Raw genomic sequence first — 19,448 nt, 5'->3', positions numbered from 1 at the left:
AGTAATGATCCTAGCAGGCAGTTCTGCTACCAAAGGCTCAGGCTTGGCACCACCAACTTGTCTATCATTTGCAGCACTAATATTAGCCCATGAGTCACCTAACTCTTGTGCATGATCTGTATGGCAAATCAATCCCCACAAAGGCTGTGGAACAACATTCCCAAATAACATGTCTATGTCGGCTAAATTCATAATGCATGAGTCTGCAGTCTGTGATAATTCCTTATAATACCCTGCAGGGTTATTACGGGGATCAGGCAAAGTCTGCTTAAGGGCTAAAACCTCAGCTCGCTTCCACGGAACATGTACCCAAACAAGCTGAAAATGAGCTGGGACAGCATCAATTTGATTAGCAACATCAGCCGCAACGGCGTCCTTCCATACCGGAGGGACTTCTCTCATTGGGTACTGTTGCACCTTTTTTTTAACAGAGGAGTCATGTTGGAACAATGACTGAGAAGGATCCTTATTCCTAAAGGACAACAACGTCGCAACTGCTTTCTCAACATCGGGACCCACAATCGTGCCCTTTGCAAACTCAAACCGTACACGGCACAAATCAGGCGGATTTGTTTCCAAATCATTATCTTCCAATTCCTCACAAAGGAAAGCACACATTTTCTCAAAAACGTATCTTTGTTTCGGTGCTTCCCATTGGCGGAAGACATCCATAACAGACTCTACATCGTATCTTAAAGGGTAAACAACCCATTTACGTGCCATACGGTCAAACATTTCTCTCTCTTGAGAATTAGGCAGTTGACTACGCGACTGCTTACGGTCCGAATCTGGGGTCACACCAGACGACCCAAAGAGAGGAAATATAAGGCTGGCAACAGTATCTGTCATTCTCTGTCGGACAGAAGGAGAAGTTGATGAAAGAACAGGAGGAAAAACAGAGGGAGGCAAGGCAGACGCAGAGGCAGTATCAGGAAGAACACCAGAAGAGGCAGTCGATGTAGTACATAAAGTCGCAGGAGATACAGATGGAGCAGGTAGCGAAGTCGGCGGCCCTTGAAGGGGCTGCGCCATAGTAGTAGGAGCCAACTGAAAAGGAGCTGGCGGCTGTGGAAGAACCTGAGGCACAATAACCAGAGGTTGCACAGCTAAAGGTTGCGGAGGTGCTGTAGCATTCTGCGCATAAGGGGGTGGCGACCTCAACAAGTGTGACATTAAAGGATCTTTCTCAAGTTCTTTTTCTACATCTTGCTGAAGAAGCGGAAAAACTGGATAACATTTATCGGTCACCATTTTACGTTGCCTGTGCAACTGCTCATTTATCTGTTCTTCTTCATCATCTTTAAACTCTATGGCAGCTTGCATTATCGAGATACCCTCTTCCCTCTTATTTCTCTTTGCTAATTTAATTTCCTTCTGTTTGGCTTCCTTACGCCACAGGCGGAAAGAGTCAAACATCGCCGGCCGGGCTTTCTTCTTAAAAAGTTTAACCTCCAGATTATCCAGAATCTCTGTGTCAAAACTACCATATTGGGGCCATTTTAAAACACCATCTTTCCTGGTGTATCGGATCCATACTTCATTATATATGATGGGGCCTATGCCATGTTTCACATATAGTTCATAGGTTGGAGTTCCAATCGGAGGAACCGGACACGAGTCCTCCAATCGGGAATCCCTATTATAACCAAGACAAAACAAATTTCCATATCTGCTAAGACCAGGCATCTTCGCTCTCTAGTCTAGCTTCAAACTTCAAAGGATTATCGAATACGATAGTCTTGTGAATACACGAATCCCTCGGCTTTGGTACTTGCAAGTTCCAAATCAAAGATCCCAAGGGGATACCAAACTAAGAACCAAACTAAGGACTGGGAGACGCTCCACTTATACTTAACTGAGGTATCGATGACGTCACCAGAAGACTCGTTTATCGTTTCGCTCTACCAAATCATCAAGGGTCCAAAACAGGGCGATAGTCAGGGCAGCAGTCCTTCGTAGCCGTCGGGAAGTGGGGAACCTCGCAGCAAAGACTTTCGGACCACGTCGACATACAGGGGTCGATGAAGTGGCGGCCTTCCTCCAGAATTTTCACACGAAGCTTCTCACAAACCTCTGGCTTGGACTGGTACCGCTGAAATCGCCCCACGTTGGGCGCCAACTGAAATACTGGGTTTTTCAGAACCCAGTGGTGCCAGGGAACACACCCTAAGACTTCGAGTCCTTCCTGTTTCAGACTACAGAAACACAGAGTCTTCTTGGTGAAGTCAAAGATCTTGTTTATTGGCTGCAGCCAGCAACAGGTATCCTAGAAGTACAACACAGTGTATATTCTCAGGAGACTGTCCCTCTTGCAAAGCTAACCTTCTCTTTTATACAAAATATGATGCTTTAGGCAAACATTCCTTATTTTACAGTTGACCATTCACATATTTTCACTACAAAGTAATATCAGGTTTATGATGACAAGCCCATATTCCAGTTTGTCCAGCCCTCAATCAATTACCCGGCAAGGCTTAGTACTTCCATCAGATATCGACGGTCCCCCAATATATACGGGCACCACCTCCTTGTAAAGCAAGTCATAAAGAAAGATACAGAGACAGGTGTGTGTAAGATTAGGCATGGTTTGTGTGTGATGAAAGGTTTATGATGTGTTGTGCCTTGATACTAATCTCATTCGGCCACTGGGAAAGAAACTGGCCGAACAGGTTTGGCTTCAGGCAGTGGAGTCAGCTTGCCCAGGTCACAGAGGAGTCAGCAAAGATGTACGTGTACTTCAGACTCGTTTTCAGCATTAGACATTGGCCTATGTGAGGGCAATCATAAAATGGCTGTCGTTTAAATGGAACACGAGGGTTCAGGACGGAAACTCTGATATTCGGGTGATTTTGTTACCCGAATATGAATACAATGCTTTTGCATACTATTCTAATCATTCCCGGTCTGCTGATACCAAAATCGTTGTGATACGACGACGTTTATAACACGGGTCCAGAATTTTCAGTACCACACTACTTCACCAACAGAATAAACACCATATACAACAACTTTGCACCCCAGGTGAACCTCTGCACCCTCGCTATCCTCCAGTCCGATGACAAGAGCACACTGGAAACTGCCCTGACCTGCTGGCCAGCCATCACCCTGCTGGAAACTGGGTGCACCATTCACTCAGAAGCCCTTTTGAATCCTTGCCATCACTTCATTTTCACCAAGCCACTTGACATCAGTCCTCATTGATTCTACCTCCACCACCACCTTTCTGGAATCCTAGAAATACACCACATCTTGCTGCCTCTGAAAAAACTGTCAGTGGACATGAAGACAGTAACTAACTACTCATTCACCTTTCTCCTCCCTGGCCAAAATACTAGACAAACTCATCAAGAACTGACTGACCGACCACCTGAAGTAACTCCACTTGCTCTCGGTTCACAAATGCATCCACTTCAAGTTCCTCACACACTTTTACAAGGCCCAGCACACCTCAATAGCTGCATCATGTTCCACACACCGGCCTGATACCTCTGCTTGGCTTATCTCCTCCTCGCCCACTTCACCCACAACCATTGAGCCAAAGATTGGGACCATGCCTTTTCCTGTCTGGACCCCAAAGTCTGGCTGTTTAAGTGTTAAGGTATCTTTCCTACTAGGCCCATGCTATGATTCTTTGAAGCAAGGGCATCACTGTGTGTCTTGCAATTTACACATTCAATTTCTTTACTCTGTCCTTCCCAGGAAAAAACAAAAAACAACCTTCTGGGGCATACAGCACCAGGGCTAGAGGCTTCTCCAACAACAAAACTCCACTATTGGTGTAAAAATAAGTACTGCAACTCCATAAGTGCAATGTGTGCTGGAAAACCAATATTTCCAACAGGCTAGGATGTATCTTGCAGCCAGTAACTCTCATCACACCAGGGTGCTGACCTTTTCCCAAGTTCCAGAACCCCAACTGTGGTCACCAGTCAGAAGAGCAGAGATAAGCTGCAAGTGGTAGGATATAGCATGCAGGACACAGGGCAAGGTACTTTAATCTGGCAAGGCCTTCAAGAAAGAGGGTGTGTAAAAGCAGCCACATCCCTCAAACACACAATACTAACCCTGAACTACACCAAGGGTGGTTTTCAGCTTCTTCTGCATCTGGGGTATCAGTGTGCCGCCAGTCCCAGGGATTCGCTTCTCGCAGTTCAGAGGTATGACGCCATCTGGACCTGCTTCCAGGCCATGCCCTCATTGTGGCTTTTTCATTATATTCAGCTATGGCGCTTTCTAAACTAAATGTAAGCAAAATGTAAGCAAAATGTCATTGTCTAATTGGTAGCCAACTAATGCTGTTAAATCTATAGCCTCCATTTTTGTCCATTGTCAAATAAATTTGTATACGCCTCATAGTGTGTTTGTAAGCACCAAGGCCTGATCAACAAAAGTTTTTGCGCACCAAAAAGTTACCAAAATAAGCTTAAAAGGCAAATTGCCTGCCTTAATGCATTACTGCATTGATGTCATCTCAACAACAAAGTCCAAAGTGGGCCAAGTTTTCTCCAACTAGATTGCATAGTGCAATTTTCACTGCTTTTCATTTTGTTTCTAGGATTTTCTTTTTTGCTTTCTATTTCTTCTGGTTGGTACTCCATAATTTATTGACTCAGATGTTTGCTTATTTATATAGGTTGCACCTCCACTGCTTTTGGTTTAACTCCAAAGATCTTTTACTGAGATGTTTGTGGTATTTCTTTTTAATATTCCTGCCTTTAGCAAACCAGGATGGATTCCATATCTTCCACATACCCACTACTATATGACCTGTAGCATTCCTGGGTACTCCATTCTTTTAATTCCACCAGTATTTAGACTACTACCACTAATGATAACTCTGTATAGCATTGCCACTGGTTCAGGAGCTGGCCTCCTTCACTTTTGGAGAATCCTTCTAATTCTCCCTTACCACTTAAGATATCCACCAGAGGCTAGGTCTTTATTCCATTCAATATGTCGAGTGATTGCTTCAAATAGCTTCCATGATTTGCTCTGCTGTCATTCCATGGTGACTCTATATAATATTTCTACTGCTTGCCTGTTGTACTTGGCCATCTCAGCAGTGTCACCCCTAAACCTTACTCCTCCTTACTCCTCCTGTGAATTTATGTTGGCTTTAGTACTAACCAGTACTAAAGTGCTTGTGCCCTCTACCTAAAACAAGGAATATTTGGCTTACACCTGATTGCGATATTTAATTTACTTGTACATCCCTAGTAAATGGTACTATATGTACCCAGGGCCTGTAAGTTAAATGCTACTAGTGGGCCTGCAGCCCTCATTGTACCACCCACTAAAGTAGTCTTTTAAAACATGTCTCGGCATGTCACTGCAACCAGTAGTGCAATTCTAAACTTCCATTTTTACCTGACAAAACAAACCTTGTGCCAGGTGTAAACTTCCCATTTTAATACATATAAGCCACCCCACAAGGTAGGACCTAAACAGCCAATAGGGCAGGGTACATTTTATCTAAAAAGTAGGACATCTGTTTTTAGGCTTTACATTTCCTGGCAGTGAAAAACTCCATTACATTTTTCACTACTGCCGTGCTGCTTGAGGCCTACCTTATTCCCCATATGATTGCCCTGCTGCTTGAGGCCTGTCCTGCTCTGTAAGAAGGAAGACTGGACCTGCTCCTTTCATCCCAGACTAACCTGAGTGACTCCAAGGGTCAGTTGGCTGATCTCCTGTTCTGAGCTACAAGGACACAACAACGTCCAGAGTCCTCCCTGCATATACCCAGCTGATCTGCTGCAACTGGTTTTGCCTGGACCTGCAGCTGAACCTGCCTAGACCTACAACTGGACTTAACTGGACCTACCTGAGCCCTGTTGGCCTCTGCTGGATCTCCTGGTTCCTGTTCTCCAGGTACCTTCCCAGGTCCTGTACCTCTGGCTGGCATAATTTGAACTTCTCCTGTAAAATCCTGAAGTTTCGAACTGTTCATGCTGGACTTTGTGATGGTAACTTTTTCAGTGGGACTAACCTCGTCCCTGTACCTGTCCTGCTTTCCATCGTGGTTGACCTGAACTTGTAGCTTGTCCCCAGTCTAGCATGACGAGATTTCTGCAAGTGGCAATTTGTGCTATTAGGCACAATACCTACCTAAAACTTTAAATTTGCGTATTTCCAGTGCTGCTAATTGGAGGTTTACCAATTTGGTCTCATTAATGTTTTCTCTATTTTTCTAAATTGGTTTGGGATTTTTCTCGTGTTCTGTTTTCACTTTGTTACTGTTTGTGTGCAGCATAAATACTTAATACAGTGCCTCTAAGTTAAGCCTGACTGTTTTTGTGCCAAGCTACCAGAGGGTTAAGAGAAGGCTAATTTGGTGGCTGTTCTAGTCCCTGATAAGGATTGTGATTGTTGCTTGAGAAGGGTGTACGCCCACCTCTATCAATAAAGCAGTTTCTTACATTGCCTAATAGTGTTCTTAGAGCCTGTACTTCTATAACTGTTTTATGATTCCGAAATAGATTGCTCAACAGTCTCCCAGGGAATGGGCCTCTTTTGCTCACATTTCCACTGTTTGCATAAAATAGTCTACAGGCATTGGGCTGTGGTCTCTCAACGGCAACTTCCACTTGTTGCTAAACAGTGGCCTTCGGTTACTCATGAGTCACTCTACATTTTATTCACTGGTTGCTTAACAGTGCTTCCTGTAAATGGTCTATTATCGCCCCACATTGGCACCATATAGTGTTCACTGTCTACTATACAGTGCTTATGGGGGCTGGGCTTTTCTCGCACGTGCAACTCAATATGGTATTCACTGGTTGGTTAACAGTGCCTCCAGTGGCTAGGCACCTACCTGTCACCTTTGGGTGACTCCATATTGTTTATCCACTGCTTGCTTAATACTCCTAGTATATCATCATGTGCAACAGTGCCAGTAGTCATAATACATGCCTACGGGAAATAGTGCCTCTGCTTTATGTTTAGAGCATGCCTCCGAAGCTTACACACCTAACAAAACATATCTTATGTAGATCCAACAAAACCAACATCCTTTTTACCCATTTACTCTGAACGACACTGCATGGTACAGATGAAAATTGGAATGCTTTGCAGTCTCATCAGAGGCTTGAAGCACCATACAAATTCTACAATACAATGCGGACTGTGATAAATTCCATATCTTAATTCACAGAATAGGAATTTGTGGAACTTTGCAATTTTAAATTGCATTTACGAATAAGGAAGATTTTCTAAACGTGTAAATTGCAGGATCAAGGATGAGGCAGGTTGCCTTCCATGTTACAGGGCCTACGAAAAAACAGTGAACACACTTACAAATGTGCAAGTTTTTGGGAAGCCAAAACGCTTTTGCAGATAGTTTCCCACCATGGGAAGACGTACATATTTACTCCAGTCAACGTTGGGAATTAAATTCATTTAGGAATTTAGAGTAGTAGAAATTTATGACCATCATAAATTTAGAGAAACCTATTTCAAATATAGGAAGGAATCATTTTAAATAAATTGCCGATATTTCAAACCTGATCCTTGTGTCTCATTTAATATTTTCTTTTTTGCTGTATTTCCAAACAGGGTTCGGCAAAGGATCTAACGTCGTTTCCTATGAAGAAAAGTCTTGGCACGACTACTGTTTCAACTGCAAACGATGCTCCCTTTCTCTGGCTAACAAGCGCTTTGTGTGCGTCACTGATCACATCTACTGCCCTGACTGTGCCAAGAAAGTCTAAAGCGGAGGGAGACTGTGCACTGTCTATTGGAGCTGTATGCGTCTCACGCATACGACCGCACCATCGCACCTTATGCTGCATGTCAGTGCACACGCCTGCACAAGCGCCTCCCTGTCATGTTTCCATGACACGCCACAGCTCCGAAGGAACCTGCATGTCATTTTATGCAGTAGTATTAAAGCTTTGCCATTGTCAAGCTGAAATTATCTAAAGAAAATTACACTTTTATGTAAGCATTAATATCAAAGTATCAAGGTAGAAAGTAATGGAATGCGCTTAATTTTAAAACATCTAACTATGTATTGTGTTTTCTGCATGACGAGTGCAAAATTAAGCTTTATGAGAAATAATTAGCTCTCCTACTTTCATTAACCAGTACATACTAAAACACAGCTAACACATTCTCAACTTGCGGACAAATTATACACATCACATAGTTTCTAACGCGTTTAAAGTAAGGATTTTAATATTTAACCGGTAAACATAGGTGTATTTTGTTTAGTACCGAGTACGGCTTATTTACTCAGCGTGCCAACATACATGAAACATGCAGAATCCTGCTGGGCGCTGCTACTTGCATAGAATTGTTCTCTCTGATGGATCTTGAAAAGGATTTGAATCATTTTCTGTTCCTGAGTTATTGACACTGAAATGAGTAATTGGCCATAATATAAATATCACTATCTTTCCTTCTCATTTTAACTTGCCTTTCCAATAGTTATTGGCTTCGTGCTGAAAGATTTACTTTAAACTATGTTTTTATGCAAATGTAATTAAGTCATACATTTACAGTTTTTCATCACAGAATGACCTTTTCTTCAATATACATGTACTTTATTGTAAATTGAGGATTTACTTTAAGATTAGTGGAGCAGTTAAATAGTGTGGTGTGTATGAATGAATGTGATTGTATTAGTGACATGCCTCTGAAAATACACGTGGCTCAATATAACGTTATTTGGTGTACCAATGAACACAGAATCATACATTTATTACTACAAGGCAGAGGACAAATTCTGTATTCTAACATACTTTTTTAACTTAATTGAGAAATCACGTTGTATTCCTCGCACATACCATGTTACAATCAGGCTACTGGGGAAATCAATTGGGGGCCAGACTCAACCACCTAATGTATGTGTTTTTATTTATCTCACTGCCCAGATTTAACCCGTTCAGTCCTTCTATTTTGGTTTTAAATAACATTCTGTACAACTACTACACATTAAAAACAGCATGGCCTACATCATATATGAGGATTGTACAGAGAATATGTGTGTATGTATGTATGTGTGCGTGTGTGTGTGTGTGTTTGAGACTCAGAGGTCGAACGAAGTTGGCTACTGTTATTTGAGGAAAAGTAGTGTTTTCAACCCCAGATTTTAGGGAAATTTTGCAGCTCATTATTTTCTGTCATATCCTGTAATTGTATAATTCTAGTGTACTATGGATTATATCCAGTAGCAGGCCTTTGACATTAGTTTGCCACACTAGTATCATTCTCACCAACTAACTACTTTATAATCACCCTAACTCATTCGGATGATGAAAACTTCAAATCACGCTTACCTGTTTCGAAATGTCCATTTGTTTAATTATGTATCTCCATGAGGTTTCTTTTAAAAATGAACATTTGTGCAATCAATCATTGCCAATTATAGTGCTTGAAACATGCATCTTCCATTCTTGGTAACTATATAAAATGTACTGTAATATGAAAATCTGCAGAATGGATAATGTGTGTGTTATGTTCCAAGCAAGCTATCCTAGGCTCCATGTGACTGTACAAATCACTCGCCCCTTGGTCTCATAGTTTGCTATGTCACTAAAACCCTCATCGCATTATTGGATCACAGTACAGTTATCTGTAAGTACCTACACTCCTCTCTACATGTGGCTGTATTTGGGAATCAGTGACAGCAGATGTCTAAAGTTCAGCACCTATATAGTTCGGTATATATTAGACTATGTAAAACGAATGTGCCTTTCTATCCATGTTTGCATCTTCTGTTTCTTTTTGCTCTCCACAAAATGTATGTAACACAGTTGGAGCTTTGCCAGATTCGTGCCTTTAAAATCATATCTAATAAAAATTGTAACCCAAACGGCTTTTGTTAATATTTTCAAATATATAACAGTTTTTTTCTCATTTTCTAAACAAAAATAAGAATGTTTGACAGTCACTCTGCACAGATGATAATATGACCCATTATGCCCAGTAGCACAGACAGGTCACCAGCATTACAGTGCATTTCGAGACCAAATGGCACCGTTAGTGCAAAGGCACTTTAGTAACTCTGTTTTACTACGGCAGATTACTATTTATCGAACATAAAAGATTTTCATACTTTTCTGAGATGAATATGGTTATTACTGAGGGGATTATTTAGAGGTGTTTGGCAACCAGTCAACCGCCAAAAATTGCCAGATGCCCCGTCCATGCACCTCCCTGTTCCACAGCCTCATTTAGAGGTTGGAAAGTGCTGCATTTCCGCGAGCAGAGCCCTACTGGAGGTGCAGCACACAGACCTATCACAACGGACTGAAATGGCATTAGAAGGCCTGTTCCGTTTAGTAGTTAGTGTGACCTTCCAATGCCAGATCAGCTGTTTTTTCCTGTCCCCAAACGGTGTGAGCAGCATATAGGTACCAGACAGACAAAATGCCCCCAACAGGTGGAGAAAACTTCCAGAGGGCCGGGAGCATTGATTGTTGTGTTACAAAAACAAGCCCCAGCTTTGGGTTTCTCTTTGGAACAGCAAAAGATGCTGACCAGCTACCTTGCCACCATGGCATTGAGGACGAGGTAGTATTGATTGTTTTTCCCAAATCTGCACCCACCATGGTGGTAGGAACAGTTTTGGAAAACGATGAGATGCCAATGCCAGCGGCATAGTGTAGATTGGCAGATGGGCTGCGGCTGGGACCACTGCAGCATTGCACTACCCCAACCCCACATCTTCGACTTTTCAACTTACCTACTGAGCTATAAATGAGAAGTTAAACAGATAGCATTAACATCTCACATTGTGGGGCAGCTAGAGTTGAGATCTCGAGGACTGTGGGTCCAAGAGACTGTCAGACAGTTTACTATCATTTTATTTTTCAGCTGCCGGCACAGCCAGCATGAGAAGAGAGAGGGGGCTGGGCCATGGGAGGGGGGAGGATGAGTGGAATGCACTAAGTTCATGTCTGTAGGGCCGGCCGTCTTAGGCCAGCCAAACATACATGCGCACTTAGGTTTCTCCAACCCAGCTGTGTTGCGCAGCCAGGTTGGAGAAACTGCACCGACTCCCACACAGTGTCTGAGCGGCAGGACAAGTCGCTCAGACCAATCCTGGCGCTGCTCTCACGTTAGGTATAACATGAGAGCAGCACCAGGCGTGCATGGGGAGCCTGTGCTGGTGTCCCAGAGAGTGCTGGAACACCAACACCATCTGGAGGGAAGAAGAGGAGTGCTCTCCCTCCTTTCCTAATACCCCCGCTCCCCCTCTTGAGATTTGAGGCGGCCGCCACTGTCCTTCAGATGATTCTTTTTTTGGGGTACATTAAATCTCTGCTGCAGATAACAAATTAGTGGTACTGAGGCTCACTAAAAAGACCTGAAATTACTAATTTAATGCACAATAATCGCATAAGGCAATCATAACATCTTAAGAAGGTTCTTTTACTGTTTAAACTTTGAATGATCCATTATCTTTAACTCCAAAATACACTTCTCATAGGCAGAATTTACTTTTTTTTTTTTTTTTTTTTTTACAGATTAAGTGCCTGTGCCGTTCTCAGGATGCCAATGCAGCCTGCAGCACCCACAGCACTGCCGATAATAGCACCAACACAACTACTATCACACTCCTGTAAGTGTGACAGTGCCAAGTATTCCAGGCCACCCAAAGCTATAAGAATGGCGTGGGTGACAGGCACTATTACTTTTTAATGTATATTGAATCACTAAGCACTGTTGTTGTGCCCATCTCTAAATTAGGCAGACAGTGCCATCCTTTGTCATATCCTTATTAGTGCTGGTGTTGAGAATTGAGTGTTGGTGCTGAGCACCAGAAATTACCAGATAAATGTAAGCACTACCCATGGTGCAGCACTGATTCATTTGAATTGTATGTATGAGAAGAAACCTGCGCAATGCATCCAGGCATGCCTGAACAGGATCACTCCTAAACCTATGAAGCATGTTACAGCATGAACAATATGAAAACCTCAGTGAAGCATGTGACCTGTAAGAATTGAAACATTCTTAAAAGTGAGCCAATAGGAGATCCCAATTCGGGAGAATAGCTGAAGAGCCAACCCCAGAAGAAACAACAAAATGAAGAGCCTGAAAACAGGCTAGTAAACTCCAATGATTTTTCCCTCCATCATTGCATGGAGTACATCTATTCCTAAAGGGTTTTTTAACCAGAGCATAGCGAGTTACAAGCACCCCTGCTTTTCTTTAGATCAGAATAATCTAGAGGTAGGGTGTCCTAGTTGTGAAGGTTCTAAGGACATGAATATGTATTTGTGCCAATGTATTCTAATTCATATTTAAAAGCTTGATTGGTTTTCTAGTGTTTGGGCAGCCCCACAGTACTGGCAAGCACATATCTCTTTTCTTGGGTTCAAACGTAAAGTAGACTATCTTTCCCTCAGAGGAATCAGTAGCTAATTAAGAGAGCGAATTGGTCAAACTAGATCACACTTGGTTCAGTGCCTAAGATTTGAAACCTAACAGGTCCTGATGGTTAGGCTGACGGGGAGCTTGGGCAGAATCTCTGGTAGATTAGGTCTTGTCTAATGCTTGAATGAGGTTCTGCTATATTTAATCATGGAAAGAGCTCTTCAGCTGGTATTCGTGTGTCAAAAAAGCAAGGTACCTACATGTGGTAACATGTTTTTCTAGTGGATATTATATATTTTCACAGATTGCTCATTTTTGTATCTTTGACAGGTGTCAGGCTTGATTGGGAAACAAATTTACAACAATAGCTCCTCTATCGCACCCCAGACATGGAATGACCTCCCTCTGAACATCAGAGCCTCTTCCTCACTTCTTGAGTTCCGCAAGAAACTGAGGCTCGGCTCTTCATATGAGCACCTTGGGGATCGCAGAACTACACACCTGCCCAAGCGTCAGGATATCCTGTCTGGAGATTAGTGTGCTATACAATTCAATATAAGAAAACAGGTGATTCCACCATTTCTTCAACAGTCTTCAACACCATTTCTTAAACTCTCAGCTCCATTAAATATGACAAAGCTAGTCTAGAAAGTTCACCATCACATTCATTTATCCTGGTCGTTTGTGCTTCATAAAGGCTACATACTACTTCACACATAGATTAATTCTTGAATTTGAGATTTTCTCGGATTAGGGAGGTAGGATTAATTTGCAGAGAGCTGTAGTATCTAGTCAGAAACATATTACAGAAGATAAGGAACAATTTGTTATAGGAATTATGGGGGTTATTCTAACTTTGGAGGAGTGTTAATCCGTCCCAAAAGTGACGGTAAAGTGACGGATATACCACCAGCCGTATTACGAGTTCCATAGGATATAATGGACTCGTAATACGGCTGGTGGTAAATCCGTCACTTTTCCGTCACTTTTGGGACGGATTAACACCTCCTCCAAAGTTAGAATAACCCCCTATGTTTCCTACAGATTCCTCATCAGTGTTTCTTCAAAGTATATAGTGATGCCCATGCAGCTACATGACAAATATCTAATGCTGTTAGCAGAAGTAGCAGCTGTACCCCGGTGGAAATAGCCCTCAAGTCTTCCAGGGGGGTCACTTTTAGCTAAAGAAAAACAAGTTTCGAAGCAGAGCATGACTCATTGAGGAATGCTATTCCTCAAAACTGTTCTTCCTTTTTCACATCAGAGAAACCAATAAACAGTTGGTGACCATTCACAATGTCTCTTGTTATCTCACTGTAGAAGCTGGGATTTTAGTTTGGATTAAGTCTGTGAACTTGATCTTCATCTTTGGATGGATGTGTATGAGGAAATAATAACAAAAGCGTAATTTTGTTGAAATATGGAACAGTAACTGTAGTTGTAATAGGAAAAAATAGGTGAGTTGTAAAAACCGGTTTGTCAGAAAAAAACAAAGTATAGACATGTTTTACTGATATGACTTGGGTTCACTCAGATTTCAAGCAGATGTTAAAGCTGCAAGAAAAACAATAATGTGCAGAAATCCTTAAGGAGCAACATTGTACTGGATCAAATAGAGATCCCATTAGGAAAGTCATTGATAAGTCTAAATTCCAAAAAAGTATACAACGAGGAGATGGAGGAAATGTATTGCTCAATCTTTTCAAGAATTTAGAACCAGATTTATGAGATTTGACTCATCACTGTGGAAATGCAGTGGATGTGTCAGAAAAACATGTGCCGCAATGCAACACTTTCAAGCAATGTGGATGTATCTTATTTTGCATATGGTGCACCTTGTCGTAAGGGTCCAGGGTGCATCAACATTTTTGACGTATCGGTGGAAAGGATGCCGCACCGTGTTGTAATGTATCTGCACCAAATGTGATACAAAGCTCATTTTTGCATCACATTTGAGTGTGTCATGTGTCCGAAATGCCTAAAAGAATTACACATTTAAAAAACAGAAGTTCTGCAAACAACTAATGCAAGAAATGTAGGGAGCAACAAGCACATGCAGTGAGGGCAACAACCTCAACTCCAGCCAAGATGTCCAGACAAAAGTCCAGGGGAAGAGGAAGAGCAAATTCAGTGAGAAGGAAAACCAAAAACTGATAGTTGAGGTGACAAAAATGAACATCTTCTCTTTGTCACCTCCAAATTGCCATTAGGGAAGGAGCAAGCTAGTAGGCAAGTCCACAGTGGATAAGATTAACAGTGTTGGCCAAACAAAAAGGACTGTGTCTGAAAAAAAGATGGCACGTTTATAAGCCCAGGACCACGGAGAACCAGCCAAGAAGCTGTAGGCATTCATTTGAGATGCTGTGGGTGAAGATGAATTTATCATGTATGCTCCCTGGATATTTTGCTAGCACATTGGTGAACCTCCCCAGATGATCCACAATGCCTTAATGTTGATGGAATATGTGTGTTTCCAATTACGGAACAGGTGTGGTGTTTCTGCTGGGGGAACCAATCACACGTGTGCAGTCCATAGACCCCAAGACATGGGAAAACCCTGCAATCAGTGCTTAATTTGTAAATAAAGAGGTGTCGAGGCTGAAACCCCTTCTCTTAAACACGAGACTGCTGTAGTTAAATCTGCCAGCACTGAATACTGAGGCAGCATAATCCTGAAGCCATCTCGGGCCTCTTCAATCCATATACGGCCACCCCTGCCCCTTCAGCTCATCCTGCAACTTTCTACTTTCTCCCTTTATGACGCTTTTTAGTTTTGTCTTCTTCCGTCTTTACCATATGTGTCTTTTGCTTGCAGCAAATGCTTGAGGCATAAGTATAAGCCCCGGCCCTCACAAATAAGTGCTGGTGCTCAGCACCAGAAACAACAAGCACAAATTAAGCACTGCCTGCAATGGCATAGAAGCCTTGCTTGGTCTGCACTGTTGTTGTGTCTTGGGGAAGGGGAGGTACTGTGGTGTGAGGTGAATGATGGCATCCAGGACAGTGAGTAAGAAGGCAGAAAAAGATGCCTGTGATATTCCTTCACCTCTTGCTGTTGTTACCTGGAATGGACCAGAGACCAGCATGTGTAGCACAGCCATCAGTTTGATCTGTGGAAGAATGTTGGTGGGCCTGGCAATTGGTGGCAGCAGTCTTGCCCCAATCTTCTGCAGCAGTTCTCTAATGGACTCCCTCCTGAGCCTATAGAATGTTATCACCTAATCCTTCCTGAGGTTGATGAGGGAGATTTCTTGGCAGAACACACACTCTTCCTTTGCTGTCTACATGGTGGTTGTCTCCTCACTATTCCTATTTGCAGTATGGCGACCCCGATGGCATAGTTCACCTTGCCAAAGTGTTTTTGGATGTTCAGGTTTATATTGCACAACCACTGTGTCATTTCATACACCTCGGATACCAATGTGCAGAAATGTTGGTACATTTCTGGTTTTGCGTGCCGCATCCATAGCAAAGCCTTAGATATCACTGCACTAGTTTTCCATGACTTTTTGTGGGGGGAACGCCTACCTTGCATTCATTAGTTTCTGCGAGGCACAGCTGGTTGAGGCGCAGCTTTTAGACAACACACATCTAAAAAAAAAGACGCATTTGCCCAAATGCGTTGTCTCATAGATTTGGAGTAGTGCTTGCGCCACCAATACGTCAAAACGTTTTGGGCAATAGCAGCGCAAGCCTCTCATAAATATGCCCCTGAGTCTCTAAGCATACTTTGAAAAATGACAGCTGAGCTGGAAGATGCAGAAAAGAGGGAATTATTGACAACCAGTCTTTTACTCTCTTTGCTCTCCAAATGTTATATCACAAAACCATATGCAAGAATGTTTTCACTTTAATTTGTAATGGATTCAACTAATTCTCTAAACCTATCAGCCAATGTCTTCCATCCTGTTGCATAAAGATGTTAGAGGAAGCCCCCCCCCCGTTCAGTAAACAAATCTGTTATCATCTACGTGTGATGATGGAGGACTACTGCTGAACTAATTGGACAAGATATGGAGTCCACAGTGCCCAATTGCATATGACTGTTTGACGGCATCCGTGCCATCATTACACAATCAGTTAAACCCTAATCATTTGTTCTGGATGGCTCGACTTAACTGCCAGTCGCAAATACCTTTTTGCATTGCTGCTCCAGCCTTTTAGAATTCTTCAAAGCAAGTGCTAGCTGGACTCTTCGGTCATTTGTCTATTGCAACAAGTCTGCACTACCGCATTCTCAGGCAAGAGATGGGAGGACACATACAGTGGGTTTAAGCCTGTACTTCCGTGATAGACTGTGGGAAACTGCTGATTGCAGTGAGGTTTGTGGCTTGTTCAAGACCTGAACCACATTGTCAATCTCTGCCTCATCAAAAAGCAAAATACCTTCGAATCCTTGGTTCCCAGCAAGAATCTTTGAACAGAAACATATTGTGTTCAACAGAGTGCATAGGTATACATGGTGTTTAAGTGACCTTCATAATGACAGAAGAAAACTGCTCCTGCTCTGCGAAGGCTGGACACATCCAACGAGGAAAAGTCAGCCTCCAGGGCACTGTAAAGACTGCTAGCATACTAGAGGTCGTCCAGCAACCTGCAAATCATGTCCAGGGCAGGAAGGAGATCATCTGCCTTACTTGCATGGTCTTCTGTCAGAAGGTACGCGATAGCATTGGGATTTGTTTTACAGTCGAAGCCAAAGAAGTGTTGGATCTGCTGAAAGGGGTTCTGCCTCAAAAGAATAGCATTTTGGGGAAGATTATTTCCCTAAGTAGAAAGGAAACATAAGCTCATTGTCATAGGCCAAGTAAGACTGATTTCTCATTGGCTGACTCCAAAATTTGTTAAGCGATGACCGCCTACCTAATCTGCAATGGAACAGCACCTTCAACATCGTGCTGAAACAGACCCAGACGGCTCACAGGGATGAAGGGCTGGTGTGGGTTGTGCTGCCAGGACAGAGCTGCCAGTGCAGAGTCAGGGTCGGGTGAAGTGGATATCTTACATGCCACAATGGATGTTGAAGGTGTTAGAGGATGCCTTGAAGATGGCAAGCTTGTCTTCTTTAAATACAGCTTCCTCCCAGCGTGTGGATTTCACCTTCAGAAAGGCCAGCTTTCTTTTTTTTTAATCATCAGGTGAGGGACCGTGTCCTTTCTGTGCGTCTTGTACTCTTTGGACAGATAGTACCTCATGGGACGAAGCCGGTGCGTGTCATACGTTTGAGATTCGTTCCATAGTCTGTGACATACACTTTACCACTAATGATCCTTCCCTTGAAAGAGATTGACATCCAGCGCATTCCGACAATCTCTATTCTCTTTCCTGCATATCCCACAGCTTTTATATCAGGAACCAATAGATTTTTATGTGCTGAGTCCATCCATTTGGAATCATATACTTCTCTAGATATAAGGGTAAACAAACTTCCCGAATCCACTAGAAGTTTGACCCATACATTGTCCAACAATATTTTAGCATGAGGTTTTTCTAGTACACCTGTACTTTCTTTTTTTATCATTTTAACTGACATTTCGTTATGGTCATCAAGACACACTTCCTCATTTATAGTCAAAATTATGTCTTCCATCGCCTCACACACATCTTGAACTTCCTGTATGATTTTATTTCCTACATTACTCCTTAATTTACAAACCTTAGCAAAATGTCCCCTCTTACCACAGGAACGACAAATAGCATTTCTGGCCGCACATGTTTTACTTGATGCTATGTGCCCAGGTGCATCACAACGGTAACACTTTATCACCCTCCATTCTTGTGCTTTACGCTTTTCTTCTGCATCTACTTTTGTTGCCTCAAAATTCTTGGTTGTCTTGCCCCACTCTACTTTGATATGTGGATCATGCTTCTTTCTGACTTCTGTTATAATTCCTGGTTCTCCTTCATTAGGAACTTTCTCCATTTCTCTTAACCACACAGCCGCATGTTCCATCCCTTTAGCAATTCGTATAGCCTCCTCCAAGTTCGGGTCTTTTACTAATAATTTCTCTCGTATTCTCCTATCATGTGCGCACCTTACAATTTGATCCCGTATAAGAGAATCTAACAACTTATGAAACTCACAAGATAATGCCAAACCTCTCAAACTTGCTACATATGATGCTATATCTTCATCTTCTTGTTGTACCCTAGAAAAGAACTTATGTCGTTGTAACACAAGATTCGTTTTTGGTATGAATTGTTCATCAATCATTTGCATAGACATATCAAAAATGTTGGTTGGTTGTCCATCACCCATTCCTAGAGATACCTCTGGTAGGGTTTCGTATATCCTTCTTCCCTCAATGCCAAGATGATGTAGCAAAATAGCTTGTCGCCTTGGAGGAGCATACCGGTCACTACCTATGGCCAACATATAGGTATTAAAAATCTTTTTCCAATGTTTCCAAGGAATTGGCGGGTCCCCAGGAGTTGCCAAGAATGGTGGAGGTGCAGATATCCCTTGGTCACTCATCACTTTACTAATATATATATATATTATTACTACAATATATATATATATTTTTATTTTTTTTATTTTTTTTATTTATACTTCAATACTATTATTTATTTCGTTCTACCAATTTTCTTTTTACTGTAGCTTCATAACCTTTCTATTGTTCCTTGATCTAAAGTCCTTTCTTAGTTTCCTATGTTTTCAATGTAGACCTTCTTCAGTGTTTTCAATTCGGCTAGATCCGGTTTTCACTGGAGTTCTCATTTCAGGAACATCGAGATATACGTGGTGTTAAGGTAACTCGTTTATTTGTTTTAAGTTCAGAATTTGTAAAGTTATATACGCACTGCTCTAACCACAATGCAGCACGCGATCAGGACCGTTTATTCAATTTAGGATACACGCGTATCTTCCACTCGTTTTTACTTGTTCAGCCTTGGATTAATATCCAAGGCTGGATTCAGTCGACTCCATAAAGTTCCGAAGGTCAGTACGCCTGCTTTAACCACACATGCAGCGCGCGCGAACAGTGCACGCGATTAATGACCGTTGGTTTAGTCAAAGTTACACGCAATTAAAATCAATGTTGTTCACTCGATTTTCTCTCGCGTATAACTTATTCTTTATCCACTTCTTACACTTCATACACCGCGGTTGTTTACACAAG

At 42.2% G+C, this 19,448-nt stretch overlaps 1 protein-coding gene across 3 annotated transcripts in view; it reads left to right on the top strand.

The window, feature by feature from the left end:
- The window catches only part of FHL1 (four and a half LIM domains 1), a 292,568-nt gene extending 282,754 nt beyond the window's left edge, over positions 1–9,814 (top strand). For all 3 annotated transcript variants that reach the window (XM_069212481.1, XM_069212483.1, XM_069212480.1), the window contains one exon: positions 7,555–9,814. In XM_069212481.1, coding sequence (XP_069068582.1) covers positions 7,555–7,709 — 155 coding nt within the window. In that variant the 3' untranslated portion in view covers positions 7,710–9,814. The remainder of the gene's footprint in view (positions 1–7,554) is intronic.
- Positions 9,815–19,448: the final 9,634 nt, after the last annotated feature.

Source organism: Pleurodeles waltl, chromosome 2_1, assembly GCF_031143425.1.
Source record: "Pleurodeles waltl isolate 20211129_DDA chromosome 2_1, aPleWal1.hap1.20221129, whole genome shotgun sequence".
NCBI lineage: Eukaryota > Metazoa > Chordata > Amphibia > Caudata > Salamandridae > Pleurodeles > Pleurodeles waltl.
Note: the sequence above shows the minus strand (reverse complement) of the source record. Positions and strands in the feature narration are given on the sequence as shown.